This window comes from Trifolium pratense, linkage group LG6 (assembly GCF_020283565.1).
Source record: "Trifolium pratense cultivar HEN17-A07 linkage group LG6, ARS_RC_1.1, whole genome shotgun sequence".
Classification (NCBI taxonomy): Eukaryota; Viridiplantae; Streptophyta; class Magnoliopsida; order Fabales; family Fabaceae; genus Trifolium; species Trifolium pratense.
Window position 1 is genome coordinate 35,447,241 of NC_060064.1, and position 23,351 is coordinate 35,470,591.

Genomic DNA, 23,351 nt, shown 5'->3' on the forward strand with positions numbered 1-23,351 from the left:
TGTAATATGTGAACAAGAATAAGAAACAACATAGAAGGCATGCATGCATGAACAAACATATTAAGCTTATTTCAATTAGAAAAATGCCAGGTTTACAATTTTTATCCTAATTAGAAAATATTTCACAATATTGCAATAGAAATCTGAATATTGTCAAAGGTGCATATTAGGAAGAAATTTATGACAAGGAGAAACATGTAATCTGAAGCAGCATGGTCCACATTTTAACTTTATAAGTGCGTTTGATCTGATAAAAATAAAAATAATAATAAAAGATTGGACATGATAACTTTATTTGTAATTTGATTTTAAAAGTTTTCCTCCATTTGGCGGGACTACGACTACACCTACTCCCTCTCTAATACCTCTTGCTCTCTTCTCCATACTTATGACTCTTTTGTACCAAATAGTATTATTCTCCCCCTTCAACCTTCAAAACTATTTTTCTAAGAGTACCAAATTAAAAGTTGTTAAATTTTGTATACCTAATTGCCAAAGTTCTCTCTCTCCGACATTAGAACCAGTTTACTCTCCTAACTTCTTCACTCCGACCCCATAAAAACTGTTTAAAAAGAGATTCAAGTTTAGCAATTATACATAACGAAATTTTGAAAAAAGACACATAGAACATTGATAACGCTGGAAGAACCAAATGCAACAAGACGACGTGACCCCTCATAGTTAGATTTCTACTTCTCCATGGATTCCCAGTCTTTTTAGCTCGCGGCTTAGCTCCATTAGAAAGTTTTAGATACATAACTGGATTTTTGCCAATTGTGCAATTTAAATACAAAAGCATCCTCTTACAACCATGATCAAGTAACATTAATCCCCACTGACCGGATTTTATGGGAAATATAACCTTTATAAATCATATCACCAACTCAAAAATATGAAGAATTGAGTCTCAAATATTACTTTGTTGATAGCTCTCCCCTTTGCCATAATTTTATGCATACGTCTGATCAGTGAAATAGGTCTGCATTCTTCCAATCTCTGCTGACTGTCCTTATTCTTAGGTATCAAAGCCACAAACGAACTAATGTTCCATTTGACTAAAGGTTTTTAAGGCAGTTTTCACTACAAGTAAAATAGTATGATCATTTGATGATCCCATGATAAGCTTCGTCTAATGTTTTACAGGTAAAATAGTCTTGCACAATGTACAAGTGTATTTTTCACTATTAGATCAATAAAATTGTACATAATGCAATTGTAGATATTAACTTGTACACCATAAAATTGCCTCACATGATAATACGACTACTTCTTCACATGAAATGTAATGGTAGTATTCCATCATACACGATCGACACATCTACGAAAATTGTAACCTAGATGCCTATATATAAAGGCAAGTTGGTAACAAACTCTACCAATCATTGCCTATAAATAGGAAAATAATAACAATAACTAAGATAATATGATCATTGAATCTAACTATGGAAAATAGGGAAAATAGTAACTAACTAACTAATATTAATCTATTATTTAAAATAACTTAATACTTAATTCCTGTGACATTTAAGTAGCTGCGAAGTTGGATTTTAGGTAGAAAATTCCATAATCACTGTGCTAAAACTGATCTTAACTAAACTTAGTTTCTCTTTAGCTTTTTCCACTTCCGAGCAGGACTCATGAAATGAGAAAGAAATCCTCTCCAATACCTTAGTATTCTCCATCACAAATTTAGAAAAACTAAACTCGCGCTCACCCCCGAAATATTTATCAAATTTTACCACTTTAAGAGTTGATAGAAAACAGTCAGGTACAATTGCGAAATTCTGCGATTCTTCATCATAATCCACCATCTGTCATCAGCCAAAAATATAGTACAGTACATGTTTATTAACACACAATTGGAATGACAAGGTCTAAATAAGGTAATGGAAAAGCACAAACAATGATGATCAGTAAAGTCTCACTTTTACTTTATTAACACACATTTTGTAAGATTTAAAGATTAACGATTACAAACCTGTAAAACCAGAGTCTTCAGACAAGGTGTTTTTAAAAGAAAGTCTAACAAAGTATTACTAGTAACCCTTTTTAGCTTCAAATAACCCAACATTCGAAATACAGGAATATCAGCTAAATAATTAGCCACCCATGCAAAACCCTGGCAACAAAGGGAACAAACTCCTGGTGTTAGGAAAATATATATACATGTTGGGTTGGCCCTGGTTTCCTCACAAGCTCATTACAAATTCGTCTGTCAACATTAAATTAAAACAAGGCTTCAAGCAAGAAAACATACCGGCCAACAATTAGCAAGATCAAGCTCGAGATATTCTGCATTAATAAAGAAACGGAGAAGCTTGCGAATAAATATTGATATTTCTTCCACACTATGATCTTCTGAATCAAATAGAACTAGAAATATCTTAGAAGAAGGGATGTTTTGATGATCTAAAAAAATGGTGTGTGATACTGTATCACAGTAGTAAGAGAAGTTTGTAATACGTGAAGCACTAAACCTAGTGATAACTTGTTCAAACTCCATGCCCAAAATGAAAACCAATTCAAGTAGAGGTGCTTCTATAGTGATACTCTTTACACCTGAGAAACCGCAAGATACTGCCTTATACTCTCTAAGAAGCGGGAAATTAAGTGTTAACTCTTGGAATATTTCATTCGAAGAAGTAAATGTGATTATTCCAGCCAAACTGAGTACTGTGAGGGATGAGAAAGAAACAAAAGAGGAGGAGGGAAGTTTGATAATACAAGAAGCTAAAGAACTAATCATAAACTCCAATTCCTCTAGGGATTCATGGCATTCAAAAAGGGGACATGAGAGAATGTTATTTTTTGAAACGAGCTGGGGACAAGAGGGAATTTTAGGTTCGTTTCCTCTAAGAAAAAAAAAGACCTTAATCTTTTTTAGTCTCATGCTTAAAACAGCAGATATCCATTGATTGGTATAGTAGCCGTAGGGATCATAATAATGTGGAATTTCAAGAATAAATTCTTGGATGGTTGCAGTATTAAGATGAAAAAGCACTCTAGTTACAAAGTTGGAAAAAGAATTGAAGTTATTGTTGGTGTAGTCCCTAAAATCTAGTTTAGTGAGAAATGTCCACATATATTTCCACCTGGTTGATAAAACACTTGTAAGAACTGCTTCTTTAGTGGAAAGAAAAGAAAGAATGTGGCCAATAACAAAGTCAGGTAAGTTGCTTATCATATCATCTTGACTCTTAGAACCGGAAGCCACCTGATCATTCCCGCCGCCACATGAACCCGACGACGACGAAGAAGACTGCATCTTTATTTATAGCCCAGCTAGCAATTTCCTATATATAATAATAATTATACAAAATACAATTAATTAATGGCACCAGGCTCTACATACATACATACATTGGAAATAAATATTCAAATAATTCAATATTACATTACACACATACCCTCTCTCTCTCTCTCTCTCTCTCTCTCTCTCTCTATTCTAAGATATAGGACTAAGAGTGTCCTTGTTTTTATAAAAAGGTATGACTACTGACTACAAGCTCCTGACCAAACTTACATGGTTGATCTAGCAGAAGGCAGCAAATAGAGAGAACCAACCTAGCTATGAAAAATAGATCGATATATTTGATTGATATAAACAAAAACAAAACATACATGTATAAGCTTGATAATAGCAATTGAATACTTAATTAGAGTTTTAGGGTTTAAGCCCAAAAAATCCAATTTGAAATATAAACATTGGTATGTATGGTGAGTTGATAAATACAAATATATAAACAGTATGCATGCATTTTGAAACAACAAAGATTGAATTTTTACACTACTAACCGAAGAAGAGAACTGGAGTGCCTGCGTGCTCGATTGAGAGGCAATAGCGAGCGATGCTTCTTCACCGCCGAATTACACTTCTTTTATTTATTTTACCTAATTAATAATAACCTTTCCTAAATTATTTATTGGCTTAAATGCATTTTTGGTCTCCTATTTTCAAAAAAATGAAGTTTTGCTCCCCCTATTTTAAAAACCAACTTTTTAGTCCAATATTTTCATTTTTTTTGAGTTTTGATCTCCATTGTAACTAATGATGTGGCAACATTCATGTGGACAAATTTAATATCCATGTCATTATTATATATTTTTAAATTCAATAAAACTTTATTTATAAAATATTTTAATTGTTAGAATTATATATTCAACTGAAATAATAATTGTTAAATCTTATAAAATATGAAATTTGAAACCCTAATTATCAAACCTTCAACTACTAGAATTTTATTCACCGTCGGAGAGAATCCTTCCTTATGGATTTCACTAATCCTATGGTTTCCGTTCAAACTCAACAATTTTTGGATTTTTAAAAACGAAAAGAAATTAGAGATGATTTTGTGTTTCAATAGAAATTACTCATACTCTTTAAACTATCTATGACTTTGGATGAGTTTGAATGAAAACCCAAAAATTGTTTTAAGTTTGAAGTTTAATTCTAGATTGGTTTTATATAAAGTTGGATGTTGATGAAAGTTGAAGGTTCTTGAAACACAAAACTTGCTTTCAATATGCAATTGTTTGATATGAATCAAAGAGGATCATGTCCATGTTGTGATTGTTTGTTTTTTCTCAGGTTTAATAAATTAGAGGTTGTGAATTTTTGGATTTTTTATTTTAATGAACTTTCTTAGGTTTAATTAAATTATTTTATAAAATAAGTTTTATTGAATTAAAAACAAATAATGACATGGATATTAAATTTGTCCACGTGGACGCTGATATGCATTAGTGACAATGCCACATCAACAAAATTAGCTTTAAAATGGAATGGGGGATCAAAACTCAAAAAAAAAAATTAAAATTGGGGGACTAAAAAGTTGGTTTTTAAAACAGGGGACCAAAACTTCATTTTTTTGAAAATAGGGGATCAAAAGTGCATTTAAGCCTTATTTATTTAAACCTTTTTTTATTTAATAATAATAAAAAATAAATAAATAAATAGAGACCAAAACATAACATACAAAAGCAGCCTTCCCGCCAAAACGTAACTAACTCGTTCATTCTCAACAAACTCTCTTCTTCTCCATCTCTTTCTTGTTCTTCATCCTCACTTGATCTTTTGTTCTTCATTCTCACAGTTAAGTTCTTCATCTCTTTCTCTTTTTTGTTCTTCTTCAACGTCTCTTCTCATAACTTGTTTTTCAATCTCAATCTTATAAGCATTGTTTCTTTTTTTTTTGAAACATTATTATAAATAAGCATTGTTTCTTTGATCAATCTCAATCTCCATTTTTTATTTTATTTTGTGTTCTTCAATCACAGACACAATCACATAGTGTGTTTATAATGTTGATTTTAATTTTTCATACTTTTCTTTATCATCATGCAGGTTTGTGTTCGGCGAATCGGTGATCAATTGAAGTTGTTTGGAAATGGAGTTTCCTTTGAACGTGGATGTTGCTGCTGATCCACCTGAAAATTGGTTTCACATCTTGTATGTTAATCCTTAATTATGTAATATTACTAAATTTGATACTTACTTGAGCACAAACACATCACATCAATGTAGTTGGATTGGATCCACACACACATTGATACTATTATTGCATCACATCAATCATTGATCACATCATTAAGGCAATATACTATGTTAAGCCTTAATTAAGACTGAAAATTGGTTTCACATCTTGAGCACAAACACATCCCATCAATCATTGATCACATCATTGATACTATATTGCATAAACAGTTTAACTACATTGATGTGATGTGTGTGTGGATCCAATTGTCAGAGAAAACATGAATACATAATTTAGCACAAAACTTTTAGCATTTCCTTATGGAACAAGTTTGGAGATCTCTGTTTCGGGATTATGGTTTCCTTGATATGGTGGAGAACCGTGCAATTCATGTTCATGGTCACAACTTCTTTACTATTGAATGAGGGTTAGTTAACTACAATTTTAGCAAGAAACTAAACAATAATTTTGCTGATACTCCACTAAATATATTGATTATAACTAATTAGGCTTAAGGCAGTGTGGTTTATATACACTGCCATCTTGAGCTATTGCCATGGCTTTCATTGTGAAAGATATCCTAAAGCATCTGAATGCCTACTTTCTCGAATCCTAGCCCTGAATATTTTCCTTCATGTTGAGTCTGCTGCTGTCACATGGTAAAATTCTATCTGTTTTTATAGAAGGATGTGTAGTTTTAGTTTGAATGTTGACAATTTGTGATTTTGAAACAAATTTATGCTGGTCATATGAAGTGAAAGTGTGAAGCATGTAAAGTCTAGAGTTTATGAAACCATCTGATGAATGATAAAAAATTGCAGTGATGAGGCAATGGAGGTTGCTGATGATGCTTACTGTCGCATCTGTCTTGTTTTTGAGCCTGATCCCAGAGATAATGAAGCATTGATGCTTCTAGATATTGCGGAAGAGGTTCCGAATGACGTGCTAGTCTCACTTGGATGTGGCTGTAGGGAGGAACTGAGTTTGGTGCACTACGCGTGTGCCTTAAAGTGGTTCAATATTAAGGGATTGAAGGCCTCTTGTGAAGTGTGTGGCGTGTCTCCTTCTGGTATCTCCATGGCACACCGCCTCAAGGCTAGAAGATTTCAATTTCGAAATTGGCTATTGGAGAATGATATGCCAGAACGTGTTCCTGAATTGGCTGCTGCGAATGATGACATGGTTGCACGCATAGTTACATTTGCTGAGTGGTTGAATAACTAAGAGTGGTTGAATTTGGGTTTGTAGTAATTTGAGATTTGGTGATACTGATGTCTGACAATCAGTTTATTTTGATGATGTCTGTAATTGGATGTATGATTGCATTTCTACTGCCTTATTTTAAATGCATGATCAGTAAAGAGAAGTAAAAAACATGTAATCTGTGAAGTGTTTTCAGTAAAGGGAAACACTCTACTGTGATATTGTTTCTTGACAAACCCCTCTATTGATTTCTTAAATATTTGTGAAAGTGAAGAGTTTGTGCAGCTGTTTTTAAATTCCACATGATTCAAATAGTTTCAAATAATCCCAAGTTTGAAGATTGATCGATAAAACACACACTGCATTCATTAGGCTACCTTTCATCAGGCAATATGATCATATACCAAATTAATATCCAATCCATGACAGTTAACATCTTTGCTTAAAAAAAGAATAGAAAACATCTTAAATAGAGTTAATGCATAAATAGAATGGAATGCTATGCACAAGCCCAAACTTAATGGCTTTAGATAGTTGTGAAGATGAAGATATTAAATTTTGACAGAGTACTGATAACAGAAACACAGTGAATGTATTGTTGAGATAGAGCCTAAGCTCCTCAGAGGAGAAGTAATGTTCTGTGAGAAACTGATCCACCTCACTGACTACATACGATTTCCATTTCCCGGTACTCTATCACCACTTCCAGCTCCTGGAAGAATTAATATCCCTTTCTTCAAGAGTAAGATGAGGAAATTGACTGCACGGATGCAGTCCATCCTATGCCTCGTTAACAACCAAGTATTAATAGATTTCTAATTGATAGATATTTAAAGACAAAAGCATCTTCTTGCAACCATGATCAGGTAACATTAATCCCCACTGAACGGATTTTATGGAAATATATAACCTCTATAAATCATGACACCAACTCAAAAATATGAAGAATTGAGTCTCAAATATTACTTTGTTTGTGATAGCACTCCCCTTTGCCATAATTTTATACATACATACATACATACATACATACGTCTGATCAGTGAAATAGGTCTGCATTCTTCCAATCTCTGCTGACTATCCTTATTCTTAGGTATCAAAGCCACAAACGAACTATTGTTCCCTTTGACTAAAGGTTTTTAAGGCAGTTTTCACTACAACATAGTATTTACAGTGGGTATGTAAATTTGATGATCCTCCCATGATAAGCTTTCTCTAATGTGAACAGGTAAAATAGTCTTGCACGATGTACAAGTGTATTTTTCACTATTAGATCAATAAGTCTTATTATCATATCTCATTTGATCCAATTGTAGAAACTAACTTGTACATAATGCAAAACTTCTCCTACTTGTACACCATAAAATTTCCTCACATGATAATACGACTACTTCTTCACATGAAATGTAATGGTATGTTCCTAGTATTTCATCATACACGATCGACACATCTACGAAAATTGTAACCTATCGTTATTTTTAATCGGCCAATGTTAGCATTTAGTATTGCTAGTTTTTGTTAGTTGAGAATTGAACCCCTAGCTTCCTTATTACACAATTTACCCATCTCATCCACTTTGGTCACAAAATCATCCTTATAAGTTCCCTATTTTAAAAAGAATAACAAAGGAGGACAACGACCAGCTAGATTAAATAATAGTAGTAAGTATTTCATTTCTAACTCTAAAGTCACAACCCAATGAAAGCTATTTAAACTCTACATGGCTGCATATTATTTTTTAAGAAGAAGTAAACCCATAATTAAATAGCCATCATTATTGATTAATCAAATGCTCAACCAGCAATGACATCAACACACAGGCCAACCAACTTAAATACATAACTACTAATTTAAATGGTTTTGTCCATTAATTAAGATTATCATATGCATACATAGATAGTATCTAATTTGTTTTACTAGATGAAGTCAACCCAAAATTATCATCAATATTGATTTAAATTATATTTACAAAAATTACAGACAAATGTAGCCACATTTGTAGTCCACAACGTGATGTGATTAGCAATTTAAAATAATTATTATCTTGTTGGTGGAAGTATTTGTGACAATGATATTGCCGTCATATATAACAAGTAATAGGACACAGCACCATATATATAAACAAATAAGACAAAATTAAGGGTCAAAATTTGAATAGGGCAAACCATATGAATCACACATTTTATTAATTTCAAACATTTGATAATTATACTTGATGATCACTACTTGCAATGGAAAGCAATTAACACAGCACTAACTTAACTTACTAGAAATTTAATTTTTACACTAGTAAATGGGAAATTGATTACCATATGGCTATTTTATGAAGTTTAAATTAATATTGATATAGATAATATGAACTTCGAATTATCAGAGTCCATAAGATATATAATCAGAAGTTGTTTAAGACAATCATTCTGGAAGGGCTGAGAAGATGATAAGAAGAACGAGATCGGTTTCCGAAAGCACAACCATGAGGAGGAGGAGGAGCTTCACTATCCATTTCCATCAAAACCTTATAAAAGACATCAACATTACAAGGAAGGGCCAAAGGTCCTTGGCAGCTATAACCATATTCTGATTCAGCTTCTTCAAGCAACATCTTGAACAAAGGATGGTTAGCATACTCAGTTTTGATCACAAACCTTTGCATTTGAGGCCCAACGTAAACCGAAAAGCATCCTTCCGGAGCCACAACACCGCCTTTCTTTCCTCCCTTTTCTCCTCCACCTCGCAAATTAGGCCATGATTTGCTCCTTGTTGTCGTTGGAGTCACCGACGATGGATATTTACTTTTGTGCCCTCCTCTTCCTATGGACTTGCATCTCTCCCATGTTTTTGTGATGAGGCCTCCTCCTGACTTCTTGTTCCCCTGCTTCATGCTCTTGCCAATATTAATATCCATATGTTTTTTTTATTTTGAAAATTAAAAAAAGATGTAATGGAAATTGGATAGAAAAAGATGGAAAAATGAAGAGATGGGTGTGTCAAGTGTCAACCCCTATCATAAACCAAATTAAACATGGCTTTACTTCTTGGCCTCATTGTGTTGCTCATAATAATAATAATAACTATGGAAAATTCAGACCACAACACTTAAATAGTTATGCATGAGGAGTTGAGAATATTGAAGAGAATGAAATAAATTCTGAATTTAATGAAGAAGAAGGTAAGAATATATATAGAGCTATTTCGGCGCTACCTAGCTAGCTGATAGCTTAACCTGCCTTGGACAATTCCGGCACCTATTACACCCGGCTTTAAATATATATATATATATATATATATATAAATTTAAGAACCATAGATTACCTTACTCTAGTGGATGGATGTATTCATTTATTATAATTTGTCAACGTTACTCTTTCTTAAATCATTTCATTTATAAACCGAAAATACAATTTTTTTAAAAACATGTATTCAATCAAATTACACCAAATTGATATTTGTAAAAATATTATATAAACTATTACTTATAAAAATGACATAATAATGTAATTAATTAATTCAGTGCACCGTGCTCGTGTCGGTGCATATAAATTAATTTCTTAATTTTTTGTTATTATTTTATGAATTTAATTTATATACATTGTTAGTATAAAATTATTTTACACATGCATTCTATAATATATTGACACATCATAATTTGTCATATTTATTAAATGATGTTGACAAAATATTATTGAATATACATGTAAAATAATTTTACAGCAATCGTATATAATAATTAATCTCTTATTTTTTTTATAATTAGTCTCGTTTGTCTTAGCTCACAAATGAAAATTGGACACCGTGCATGTACTTTGTCCACGCATGTATATTTATTTCCCTCTTTCTTATCTTTTGTACTCCACAGTTAAAACCTTGTTTTAAATTTTTATATGTTACTTCCCTTGACAACAACTCAATTTGATTACTTGTAAAACTTGACATTTGACAAATGTAAGCAAAACATCTTTTCAAATATTTTTTGTTCGTAATGCTGATGTTAAATTAATAATCTAATTGTCGTAAAATATTCATTTCTTAAGTATTTTATATATGGGTATAATTTTAAGTCAATGATGACAAAACCCAAGAGTATACATACATATATATACACATTTAGATTAGATTACAATATTATTAAAGAAAAACTATTTTATAGGTAGGTAATAATAGCTGCCAAGATATGGATCGAATTACATAAAAAAAAAAAAAATCACAAGATATTAAGACCGTGCGATCATGATCGGATAATATAAATTTGACTAAATTGCATTTTTGGCCCCTAAGTTTTACAAACTTGCAATTTTGACCCCCTAATTTTCAAAATAGCACTTTTGACCTCCTATATTTGCCCCCTTTTGTATAAGGTCAATTTTGATCAAGTTAATGCTAATATGACAAGTCACTTAAATAAAAAGATTAAAAATAAAAATAAAAAAATGGAAGGATGTCATTGCATTGGTCAAAATTTCCGATTTTGAGAATGACTTTCAATGTTTGAAAAAGAATCACTTACTAGGGAATCATTGTAAGAGTTCTGTTCTGGACTAGACTAGTCAACAGTTAAGATCAAGTTCCATACGAAAAAGTTATCATGCGAAAAAGTCTCTTAATTAAATTATAACGAGGTATAAGGTTTTTCTCCAAACTTTTTGTTAAAAAGAAAATGTTCAGGTTTTGATAAAAGCACAAAAGGGTATTTCTTAACAAGGCTTGATAACTGGGAATCAGATAAGCCATGGCTTCTGAGACGTTGAATTACAACATTTGGGTCATCATCATCAAAGTTTTTGATTTACAACTTTTTTGAGAGTTTAAGGAATGTTATAAGTTAATGATGCCTGTTAACGTAAAGGTGTCACCTAGATGATGATTTGTGTTGGAAACAGAGAAATATGATAACCGTAGAAATTAAACAAAGCATTGCGGCAAAGAAGAGTAGAATGAAGGGTTCCTGTATGAGTGAATCTAGCTATCAAAAAATGGTAAATTGCAAACAATAATTTCACTCAATTTGCAGGACTATGCTTCGTTGAACAGATTGTTCAATTTCAACATGGAAATAAAAGTGTTAAGGGATTGTTTCAGTTCAATGGGACTTAACAGATTATGGAGTGGGATTCATGCAAACCAATGGAGTGGGATTGTTTCCTTTATTTATTTATTTTGTTATTTATTAGGTGGAAAAAGAAGCTGCCGTGGCACCAAAGTCACCTAAGTGACTTGCCACATTAGCGTTGACTTGGTCAAAATTGACCTTTTGCAAAAGGGGGCAAACATAAGGGCCAAAAGTGCTATTTTGAAAATTAGGAGGTCAAAATTACAAGTTTGTAAAACTTAGGGGCCAAAAATGAAAATATAATGTATCATAAAAGTATGAGAAAGGATATATATCCTCTCAATTTTCTTAGAAATATTAACATGTATCATATGTTAAAAATGCAAATATTGAAATATTTTCTTAGAATTGTGCTAAATATAAATTTCTAATTTTAAATATCTTTAACATGTAAGAGCACAAGTTAACATTAACATAACTCTAAGCATATATATATTTCAGAAAAATAACTGAGAACCTACATCTACATTCAATAAATGTATTTATTATCACAAATAAAACAAGAATATTAGCTAGTAACCGATGTCAAATGGATCTGATTAAATGCAGTTACTATTTTTAACCGTTCGATATAAAATTAACTTTCGAGATCGTTTATAATTAATTTTATTAATATATAATCTGAACCGTCGATCTAAAATTAACAGTCGAGATTTAAAGCAGTGTGAAACTATATACTGTTAAAATATCAGGTAATCCTGGTCCATCTCAAATTGTGTATCACCCTACGGTAAGTCACCCAACTCAAGCCAGAATTTGCTACAGTAGTTTGCAAACTGTTTTCACGCTATTTTAAATCCTAATTGTTGATTGTAGATCGTACGGTCTAGATCAACACAGTTGTAAAATCCTTAAAACAATCATGACTATACATTTTTTATCGAACGACTGTAATGAATAACAGCATGAAAACAATATCTTTATTGACAGCATTAAATCCATTTCCACCCGACCCAAAGGTTAACTATAAAGAATAGATAGATAAACACACTCATCCAACCAAAAATAATGAGGTCACTAATTCTCTGAAATTGGTGTCTCATAAACTGTATTAGAAACCAATTTAACAGTCTTAATTTATCCCCCATTAATTGCGGTGTACAAAAACTTTGACAGCAACCGATTTACATCATCACTAATATTTATTTGACAACAACTTGTAAAAGCCACATGGTCGGGGAGGAAAAATTGGTATCACAACTTGCATGCATTATAGTCTAGTGAATTTACCATTTAAGGTTTTTGGGTTACCTATAGGAAGCTAATCATAAAAGTGTGTCCACTCTCGAGGAAGAATTGCTTTCACAACAACTTGCATATATGTTACTTACAAACTTACACCGTCCATCTCATATTAAGTTTGATGTTTTTTATTTTCTTATTTCGATAATTATATGTTAATTAACACACTACAAACAAAGCTACCCTCTATATTCATTCATACATGGCATGTAGCCAAAGAAAACTAAATAGACACCAAAACCAACTTGCAACAATTAATATATCTCACTAGTGTATTTCAAGCACCACTTAATCAGTATTTATAGAGTAAAATTGACTTTGATATGATAGGTAAATAACGTACTGCATGACATGATGCTACAACCTTAAGAGTCTTGTGAAAATTTAAAATTATTTCACGTTGCAACAACTACATGCACATATCAGCAATAACATCCGTGACCGCAACTTAAAATCATGATCGAATTCTATTGCTTTTAGTTGGTGTCAACAAATTAACACCTTTTTTCCACACATGTTGCTTACTCCATTCAATCTAAGTTGCATGCTTGTCTAGTCGGAGTAGGAAATAATATGTTAGGCACAACAAATGCAACAACAAAGCCAATTATAATTCATATCAATGTAAAGAATTAATGGAACAGAGGCAACCGTCTATTGAGCATTTAGCTTAAGTGTGAAAACTAAAAAAATTCGACAAGCAATCCGTATACCAACAATGTTAAAGTGTAAGTGTGTAATTAGTGTTGTTAAGTTTCTAGTTTTGTGTGTTAGGCTCGGCGCGCGCCTGTCCTTGCCGGAATTGGCCTTGCCTCGCCTGGAGCAGGCTTGGCCTCGCTTGTTGTATTTGCCTATATAAGGCCTTGTTTGTTAATCAAAGAACTTGAGGAACACAGTGTTGCTCAACAATTGGTATCACTATATTTTGAATTCTTTTTATTTTTTAAAATTTTTATTTTGAAATTATTATTATTATATTTCTTTTAATATCATTAAAAAGGAGTATATGATCGTCAAAAACCCCTTAAAAAGGAACGGGGGAAAATATATATACGAGGTTAACAACATTTTTCTTTGACACATACGTGAACAATTGTTGTTGGACAGTATTATTAGTATATATGTTACTAATTACACCCTCCCTCCATCTCATATTTATTTATTTATTTCTTCTTTCATGTTAGTAGTTGTTTTAGCATTTGGGCTTAGTCTTGTGCATTTGGGCCTTTGTGTTAGTGTCCAGCCCATTGCTCTTGTGTTGTAATGCCTATATAAAGGCTTGTATTGTGCATATTGAATTCAATGAGAAAGCTTTTACAACATGTGGTATCTAGAGCCTAAGGACCAGATCTAGTTCCAAGAATAAACTGCAGTTTCATCTCTCTTTTTCCGGCCACCATTGCAACGGTTTGCTCTTTCTTCTCCGGCGAGTTTTTTCATTCTTTCTTGCTTCTTTGTTTATCATTGTTCTTTCTTTTCACTCCAATCATGGAAGAAAGTTCTAATTTTCTTCAACCCTCAGTTCCTAAGTTTGAGGGTTACTATGAGCATTGGTCAATGCTTATGGAAAATCTAATCCGATCTAAAGAACTATGGCCTCTGATAGAAACTGGTGTCACGATGGCTCATCCCAATGCCACGGCTGAGCAACTTCGTGTTGCCAATGAAAGCAAGCTTTAAGATTTGAAGGTCAAGAATTATCCTTTTCAATCTATTGATCGCACGATTTTGGAAATGATGTTAGTACATGATACAGCTAAAGATATCTGGGATGCGATGAAACGTAGGTATCAAGGTTCAACAAAGGTGAAATGAGCTCAGTTACAGACCTTGCGACGTGAGTTTGAACTTCTTGAAATGAAAGAAGGTGAATCAGTGAATGATTTCTTCTCAAGAACCCTCACCATAGCTAATTGCATGACAGCACAAGGTGAAAGAATGGAGCAAAACACTATAGTGGAGAAGATCCTTAGATCAATGGCACCTAAATTCAACTATGTAGTCTACTTAATTGAGCAATCAAATGATGTGACAACTCTTTCAATTGAAGAATTGCAAAGTAGTCTTTTGGTTCATGAGCAACACATGCGTGGTCAACAAGTTAGTATTGAAGAATAAGCTCTTAAGATCTCAAATGGTGGCAGAGGACCTGGTAATGGAAGAGGTCGAGGAAGAAATTCCAGTAGAGGAAGGGGGAGGGTGATGTAGGAGGATTTCTTGTGTATATTATTATTTTAGTTAGATTTAGTTTTATTATATTTTAGGTAGATTTCTTATTTTTATTTAGTTAGGTTTGTTATTTTCTTTTACAATCTTTTAGGAGATTTGTTATTTTTATTTCTCACTCCTATTTAAACTAAATTATTGTAGCCTTGAAGGCAACTTTTTGATTGAATAAAAATTCGGAGATTTTTCTCAAATTTGGTGGACTCCAAATTACTGTTTCGGTGGACTCCGAAACCCTATTTTGACAAGTTTGTGTTTGCGGCTTGTCTTTATCCATTAGGTTTAGCGTTTTGCTAACCTAGCGCTTCCGTACTGCGTCAGTTGGTATCAGAGCAGGTTTCTCCTGTTCTTTTTCTAACGTGATCAGATGGGAGATCACCCGGTGACGAAAGCAGAGTTTTACGGTGCCATGACGGCTTTAACCGCGGCCATCACAGCTCTGACAACACAGGTGACAAAGTTATCCAACAACACCACCACTCAAAAAACTCAATTCAATTCCTCCGCCACCGCCTCTCTCACCATGGCCGCCGCCAACGATCCAAACAACCAAACTCAGATGGCGTTAATTCTCGGCCAAGATTCCACTCACTTCGAATCCCTAATTACAAATCTCATGTCAACCTCCAACGACCACCGTTCCCAAGCCGAAAATCTCTTCAATTTATGCAAACAAACTTACCCTGATTCCTTGCTGGATATTGAAGATGATCCTGCTTGGCATGCTGCACTGACCGAGGATGAGGATGCTGGTGAGACTACTAACTATGGATTTGGACAGGAATGTTTGGACAGACTTTCAATTTCTTTGGGTGGGAACACGATTGTGCCGGTTGCGTCTGAGTTGTTGCCGACTTACTTGGTTTCCCCTGAATGGCAAAAGCACAATGCTGCGCTCGTTGCCATCGCACAAATTGCAGAGGGTTGTTCAAAAGTGATGACAAAGAATCTGGAGCATGTATTGTCAATGGTTTTGAATTCATTTTCTCACCCACACCCTAGGGTGCGATGGACGGCTATAAACGCAATTGGGCAGTTGTCCACAGATTTAGGGCCAGACTTGCAAGTTAAATATCACCACTTAGTGCTTTCGGCATTAGCTGGTGCCATGGATGATTTTGAAAACGCTCGAGTACAGGCTCATGCTGCTTCTGCAGTGCTAAACTTCACTGAGAATTGCACCCCAGATATTCTAATACCTCGTTTGGATGTGTTGACACGAGACATGTCCTCTCACTTCATTCAATGGGATCCAGGAGGGTGGTCTCTTGTTCATTGGAGGAGTCAACCTGCAAAGGAAGCTCTTTATCAAGACGAGAACTCGGGGACGAGTTCTTTTGAGGTAGAGGAGACTGATGTAGGAGGATTTCTTGTGTATATTATTATTTTAGTTAGATTTAGTTTTATTATATTTTAGGTAGATTTCTAATTTTTATTTAGTTAGGTTTGTTATTTTCTTTTACAATCTTTTAGGAGATTTGTTATTTTTATTTCTCACTCCTATTTAAACTAAATTATTGTAGCATTGAAGGCAACTTTTTGATTGAATAAAAATTCGGAGATTTTTCTCAAATTTGGTGGACTCCAAATTACTCTTTCGGTGGACTCCGAAACCCTATTTTGACAAGTTTGTGTTTGCGGCTTGTCTTTATCCATTAGGTTTAGCGTTTTGCTAAACCTAGCGCTTCCGTACTGCGTCAGAGGGGAAGGCAGAATCTTGAAGCAATTGAATGCTACAAGTGCCACAAACTTGGACCTTATCAAAGTGCTTGCCCATATTGGGGTGCTAGTGTCAATTATACTGAATTTGATGAGGAAGAACTTCTTCTAATGGCTACAACTGAACAAAATCAAGAAATCAGATAAGAGACTTGGTATTTGGACTCAGGATGCAGCAATCACATGATAGGGAATAAAGATTGACTATTTGATTTTGATGCTTCATTCAAAGATTTTGTGAAAGGGAAATGATGCAAATGGTTGGAAGTTTGATGTATTTGCTTGCTACTAGGCCTGACTTAGCTTACTCAGTATGCCTTGTAGCTAGATTCATGGAAAGGCCAACTGAAATACACATAGCAGTAGTCAAAAGGATTATGAGGTATGTTAAAGGGACAGTTGGATATGGCTTGCTATACAAGAAAACCAATATAGAAATGCAACTCAATGGATGGACAAACTCTGATTATGCAGGGGATCTTGATGACAGAAAAAGTACATCTGGATATGTTTTTATGTTAGGGGAAGGTGCTATTTCATGGTCTTCCAAGAAGCAGCCCATTGCGACTCTTTCAACAACAGAAGTTGAATTCATTGTTGCTGTCTCATGCTCCTGTCAATGTATCTGGATCAACAATGTGCTAAAGCATTTGAAGGTTAAGCAAAACAAGTCTACTATATGATTCACTGTGATAATAGCTCATCCATCAAATTGTCAAAAAATCCCATTTTACATGGAAGGTGTAAACATATCGATGTTGGATTCCACTTTCTTAGAGACCTTGTTAAAGATGGTGTCATTTGAGCTGGTGCATTGCAAGTCTCAAGATCAATTAGCAGATATTATGACTAAGCCACTGAAGTTAGATACTTTCAGCAAGCTTAGAAGTAACTTGAGAATGATTGATTTAGTTTGTTTAAACTGAATTTTTCTGTTTTATGTTTGATTATCTGTGAACATTCAGTTTAAGGGAGGGTATGTTAGTAGTTGTTTTAGCATTTGGGCTTAGTCTTGTGCATTTGGGCCTTTGTGTTAGTGTCCAACTCATTGCTCTTGTGTTGTAAAAGACTTGTATTGTGCATATTGAATTCAATGAGATAGCTTTTACAACATTTCATAGAGTTGTTCTATTGATTAACTTATGTCGTTAATTGAAAAGAAAAGGGAGAAAGCATCATTTAATTCATACATGGATGGGAAGATTTACAATGCAATATTGGATGGAGAAAATTTAAAGACATACTAAATAAACTAGCACATGCATGCATGTATAGCTACGTACAACAACTAAATGAAATGGAAGCTAGCTAGAAATTAAAGTACTTAGTAGATAGATAGATAGATAGATATCGTGGCCATAGTATAGTATAGTGCTCACGAAACAATTATAACATAATTAATAATAATTAGATTAAACTCCACGAACAATTATAGGTTCCTCACTTTCATCATCATCATCATTTTTGCTCTTCTTTTCTTGTTCATTTTTGTCTGCCAATTGGGTCTCTATGACAATACTTTTGAGTGCCTCAATTGGTGCCTTCTTTTCCTTTTTAATATCTTTTTCACCGCGATTCCTATAAATTGCATACACCACCATCTGAAGTAATCCCAGTCCAAAACCCAACACATTTGGGAGCTACACATTGATTAATCATTCACCATGCATGCAAAAAAAAAAAAAAACTTAATTAGTAACATATATTCATCAAATAATATAACTAGTCATCTAGTCCAAAATCAATTCATCTTTTTGTTTGTACAATACAAACTACTAAAAATAATCAAATTATCGAAATAAATTTAGCGGACTAAAACGTGAAATCTGTTTCTAAATTTTCCACTAAATTAATTTAGTTACAAAAATTTCATATTTTTCATTCCAAATTCGTGGCTAATTTATTTTTTCTTCTAGTATAATAACACTTACAGCAATGCATATGTCCTTGAGGAAGAGACCATATCCAAACCACATTGTAGCACTCAATGTGAGAGTGAATGACAAATTGAAAGGCATAAACTCAACACTCTTTGTACGAACAACTTGTGCCTACATATAAAGTTCAAGGTAAAAAATATTAGATTCATGAAGTTCATAAACTACGCACTATAGCGTGTATACTTATTTGAGTAGCGATTTTTTCAATTCATATTCATGTGTACGTACCACAATGCTTAGTGGTGCCGCAAAGACACTAACTGAAAGGGAAACACAAATCCATCCAAGAACTTGGACACGGAGTAGTGAATCATGCACGGCATAGTTTGTGACTAAGAGGATCAAAGCAAAGGATCCCACATTCATTGCCGAAAGTAACTTGAAAGTTAAGTTCTAACATTCAATATTTAACAAACACATTAGCATTTTAATTTGTATCAAAATTAATTTAATTTATTATGGAATGGAAATTAATGTTCAATAATTAAATTTGCAAATGAATACCCTTGCATCCCTTGGCGCGTAAATGATGTACAATATGATGTAGATGGTCTCTACAACGCATCCAAATGAGTTGATGGTAATGAGGAGAAAAGCGTCTTTTTTGAGATAAGCATAGTACAACCAAAGCATGGAGCTGAATAGAGCCACTAGGTAAGGTAGTGATTGAAAACCCTCTGTCGATTTCTTCTTGTATACTCGGTAAAATGTTGATCTGTAATATTAATTCAAGCATAGGTAAATTAATTAATATTTAAATTTGCTATTGAAATCATGAGTACATACAATCCCTTTTTAGTACGTATAGAAAGTTGATTGATGATGATATATGCATGATTAAACAATAAACTAAATATATATACTTACATTGGAGCCAAGAATACCAAGAACGAAATGACGTTGCCTGTACATCAAATAAAGGAGAGTAAATTTAATTCCTTTGGTGTCCAAAAAAAGTTATATTGAATTGTAGCAAAAAAAAAAAAGAAAAAAAAAAAAAGAGTAATTATATATGTCTTCATCACATGCAAAAGAAAAGTGTAGGATGTATTAAATTCAGTGATATTTTACCTTTGCCAAAAGTAAAATAAAAATTAAATTTAGTCATAAAAAATGTGTCAAAATAAATATCATTATTTCTTTATTTTATGGTTCAGGTTCTTCAACATTGTTGGTGTGCATATTTGCTCACACTCATTTGCATGTGCCAAAATTAAAATGTGAGTATGCATGTGTGTGGAAAATGAGAAACACTTAATTAGGCACAACTACGAACAATTTTTATTTGGATAAATATACATAAATGCAAAAAAGATAAAAGAAAAAAATATTCAAATAGTATGTTATTTTAAATAATAAATATTTTCACGTATGTGTGACTAAATTGTGACCATATAAAATGTGGTAGTAAGCTTATATATGCAGTGTATTGAATTTTGAAGAAAATATATATGAAAATGAAAGTGTAACTTGAAGAGTTTATATACCCACCCATCATGCCAAAGGCAAAAGCCAAAGTGTTGTGACTGATTGCCATGAGCAACAATATGAATTAGAGGTGGCTTAAGAGAGGAGAGAAATTAAATTCTTCCAAACTAAACCCCTAAAAACACGTGCAGGTATGTATGTATGTATTGATGCTGATGCCTGATGGTGAGGAGGGTCCTTCACAATCCCACTATATATATACATGTAAACCTTCTAAGACATGGTAATTAAAAATTAGTACTTAAAAAGGATCTTCACAATAAAATATAATTTCAAACTAGCTCAATCCCATCACAAAATGTACTACTACGTCAGGGTGGAATCAACACTATTTCACTTTAATTTATATTTCTATATTCTTCACCACTCAATGCAATGCTAGCTATCATGCAAATTAAACTTGATACATTTCTAATTTCATTGGTTTTTTTTTTTTTTTTTTATTGCTGTGGCAAGTTGCTATAGAGATTCTTTTAACGTACCAATTGAGGCAAAGCATAACTAAGAGGTATGGGTTAATTAGGTACGGACATTAAACTTAATTACCTTTTGGAGGTCAAGTTGCTAATAAATTTTTATTTTACAGAAAAAAAAAATACTTTTTTTGTTTAAATTAAATGTAATTAGGATGATCTGTGTCATGTAATTGATTCAAGTACTACAATGTTAGAAAATTAAATAAAATGCAACAAGAGTTTTTTATACAAACGAACATTTAGTATCAAGTTTGTGGACATTCTTTCAGTTTACCACCAATGTTTGAGGAAGGAGCAACGCTTTCTCTAATGAGTTCTTCATGAAAATCTATCAAGTGCGGTGTTGAGAGGAAATTACCAGAGAAATTGAAGATTGTTCGATGAACAATTGGGGATAATATTTTGGTCACTTTAGTAACTATCTTGTTGTATGAGATATTGGGAGAAAAATGTTAGAAATTAGTTTTTTTTTTTTTTTGAGAACTCTTGAAAGTTGAAATTATTTTCTTGTAATTAATTTATATTTTTTTTCTAAAGACATATCGATAGTGGGTAGAAGAACTACTCTTCCCAAAATGTTGGTAAGTTGTGGTGTATTGTCGTTGTGGAGGATAATATTACGACCCTAAATTGAGAATGCATGCCACAAATTAAAACCGTATATAATTATCATAATAGTACGTCCTAAAATATATGAAAATTATAAATAAATAAAATATGTCCGGTATATATAGTACACAAATATGTCTTAATTTAATAATTTGTTGGATCTTTAAATGTACTCCCTCCAATCCTTTTTATAAGGAACATTTTGGAAAAAAAAATTGGTTTTTTTTATAAAAAACTTTGACTAATTTTCAAATGTTTTAAATGTTTGATTTTACTTATGCACCTATTTATTATGAGAGAGAATATTAAAAATAAGTAAATTAGTTGAATTAAGAGTGATTAAATAAGGGTATAAATGGAATAAGTTTAAATTTATAAGAGTATTAAATGAAAATAACTATTTACAATGTGTTTTTTTTTCTGTGTAATTTTTATAAAGCATTCCTTATAAAAAGGACCAGAGGGAGTATCTATTAGTTAGTTTAATCCATGAAATTGCTCATAAAAAAACACTTAATGATGTTTTTGAAATTTTAATTGTCATATTTAACCACGTTTTTTTGTTTACAATAAACTGAGGATCGAACTCATGACCTCTAACATACTACCCAAATTCCTTACCACTAGACTAAACATAGTGGCTTTAATCACGGTTTTAGTATTGCATACATTTAATTAAGAACAAAAATGATGTTTACTCGAGTTTGATTGCTAAGTGGAACACCTCTTAGTTAGACTTTATTTTTTATTTTTATGTCTATTCTCTAAAGAATAAGATGATTAAAATCAAATCAAATATAATTATAAAAAATGGTCATTAAAGTAGTAATGTCTGTGGTCAAAACTAGTCAATCCTAGCTTGGTTCCTCTCTAATGGAAGTAGTCTTCCTCCCTCCTTTTGGTGTAGAGCATGCATGATTCACACACACACACACACCATTAGCCATTCAAAACAAAATAAACTCTCGCACACACAAAACACATACATATTCACTCACGCACACCCCAAACACACATAAAACAGGCACACCACACTTTGTGTTTTAACTTAAAATTTGATCTTTATCAAAATTAAATATTTTGATATTGCTCAATAAGCATGGTTTTAAATTGAGGTCGCGGATAACCATTTGGATTGATCTAGTGATGTTGGCTTGAGATTTTGGAGTGTGCTTCTTTCAAGGTCTTAAGTTTGATTCTCTATAATGCCAATTTCGGTAGACTTATCTATATAGAGTAAAAACAAAAAAAACAAAAAATTGACTTTAAACAGAGTCCTTACAAATGGGCAGTGAAATTAGTCTCATCGGGTTAATTGATCCTTAGGTCAGATATAAAAAGAAATTTAAAAAATTTGTTGCAGTTATTACGGTCGCAACAATGTGGATTGTGGCATGTAAAAAATATTTTTATTATTATAGAAATTAAATCTCTCATTCTTAGAAATTAGCTCGTAAGATATTATTGAAATTAAATCTCTCATTCTTAAAAATTAGCTCGTAAGATATCGAAGATGTCAAATACTTTTATATATTAAGCAACCCAAAAATCTACAATTTCAATAATAATAAAAAAGATGAAAATAAAAAAGATGGGGAGAAGAATGGAAGCAGAGAGTGAAAAAGAGACATATTGTATAGATGAAAAATAAGAGTGAGAGTCTGTATAGATGAAAATATTAAAAAAGTATGCACCATCATCACTTTGTGTTACTATAATTTAAGGGTTTTTTTATGGGTTGGGCTTTATAAAACAAGCTCATAGTGATTTTCTATTAATTTAGAATATTAACAAGTATGTTTTTCATTTTTGAGTAATTGTTTATATAATTTTATTTATATATTAATTAAAATATATATTTAAGTAAAAA

The 23,351-nt window shown here is 32.6% G+C and overlaps 4 protein-coding genes across 4 annotated transcripts; 1 reads left to right on the forward strand and 3 right to left on the reverse strand.

Annotated features, from left to right (window-relative positions):
- Positions 1-1,242: 1,242 nt before the first annotated feature.
- Positions 1,243-3,897, reverse strand: LOC123890793 (FBD-associated F-box protein At4g10400-like). The gene is made up of 4 exons (XM_045940490.1): positions 3,796-3,897; positions 2,258-3,293; positions 1,979-2,119; positions 1,243-1,811 (listed from the first exon to the last, which is right to left on the reverse strand). The coding sequence occupies exons 2-4, from the start codon at positions 3,263-3,265 to the stop codon at positions 1,548-1,550; spliced, it is 1,413 nt and encodes a 470-aa protein (XP_045796446.1). The 5' UTR covers positions 3,266-3,293; positions 3,796-3,897; the 3' UTR covers positions 1,243-1,547.
- Positions 3,898-8,823: 4,926 nt separating this feature from the next.
- On the reverse strand, positions 8,824-9,932 carry LOC123890794 (auxin-responsive protein SAUR71-like). The gene has a single exon (XM_045940491.1). The coding sequence runs from the start codon at positions 9,577-9,579 to the stop codon at positions 9,067-9,069; it is 513 nt and encodes a 170-aa protein (XP_045796447.1). The 5' UTR covers positions 9,580-9,932; the 3' UTR covers positions 8,824-9,066.
- A 7,284-nt stretch (positions 9,933-17,216) lies between these two features.
- LOC123892174 (secreted RxLR effector protein 161-like) lies at positions 17,217-17,651 on the forward strand. The gene has a single exon (XM_045941995.1). It carries the CDS (start codon positions 17,217-17,219, stop codon positions 17,649-17,651), a length of 435 nt encoding a protein of 144 aa, XP_045797951.1.
- Positions 17,652-18,120: 469 nt separating this feature from the next.
- LOC123890795 (bidirectional sugar transporter N3) lies at positions 18,121-20,565 on the reverse strand. Its single transcript, XM_045940492.1, has 6 exons — positions 20,400-20,565; positions 19,776-19,812; positions 19,413-19,623; positions 19,137-19,301; positions 18,900-19,019; positions 18,121-18,608 (listed from the first exon to the last, which is right to left on the reverse strand). Exons 1-6 carry the CDS (start codon positions 20,443-20,445, stop codon positions 18,381-18,383), a joined length of 807 nt encoding a protein of 268 aa, XP_045796448.1. The 5' UTR covers positions 20,446-20,565; the 3' UTR covers positions 18,121-18,380.
- Between the last annotated feature and the right edge of the window lie 2,786 nt (positions 20,566-23,351).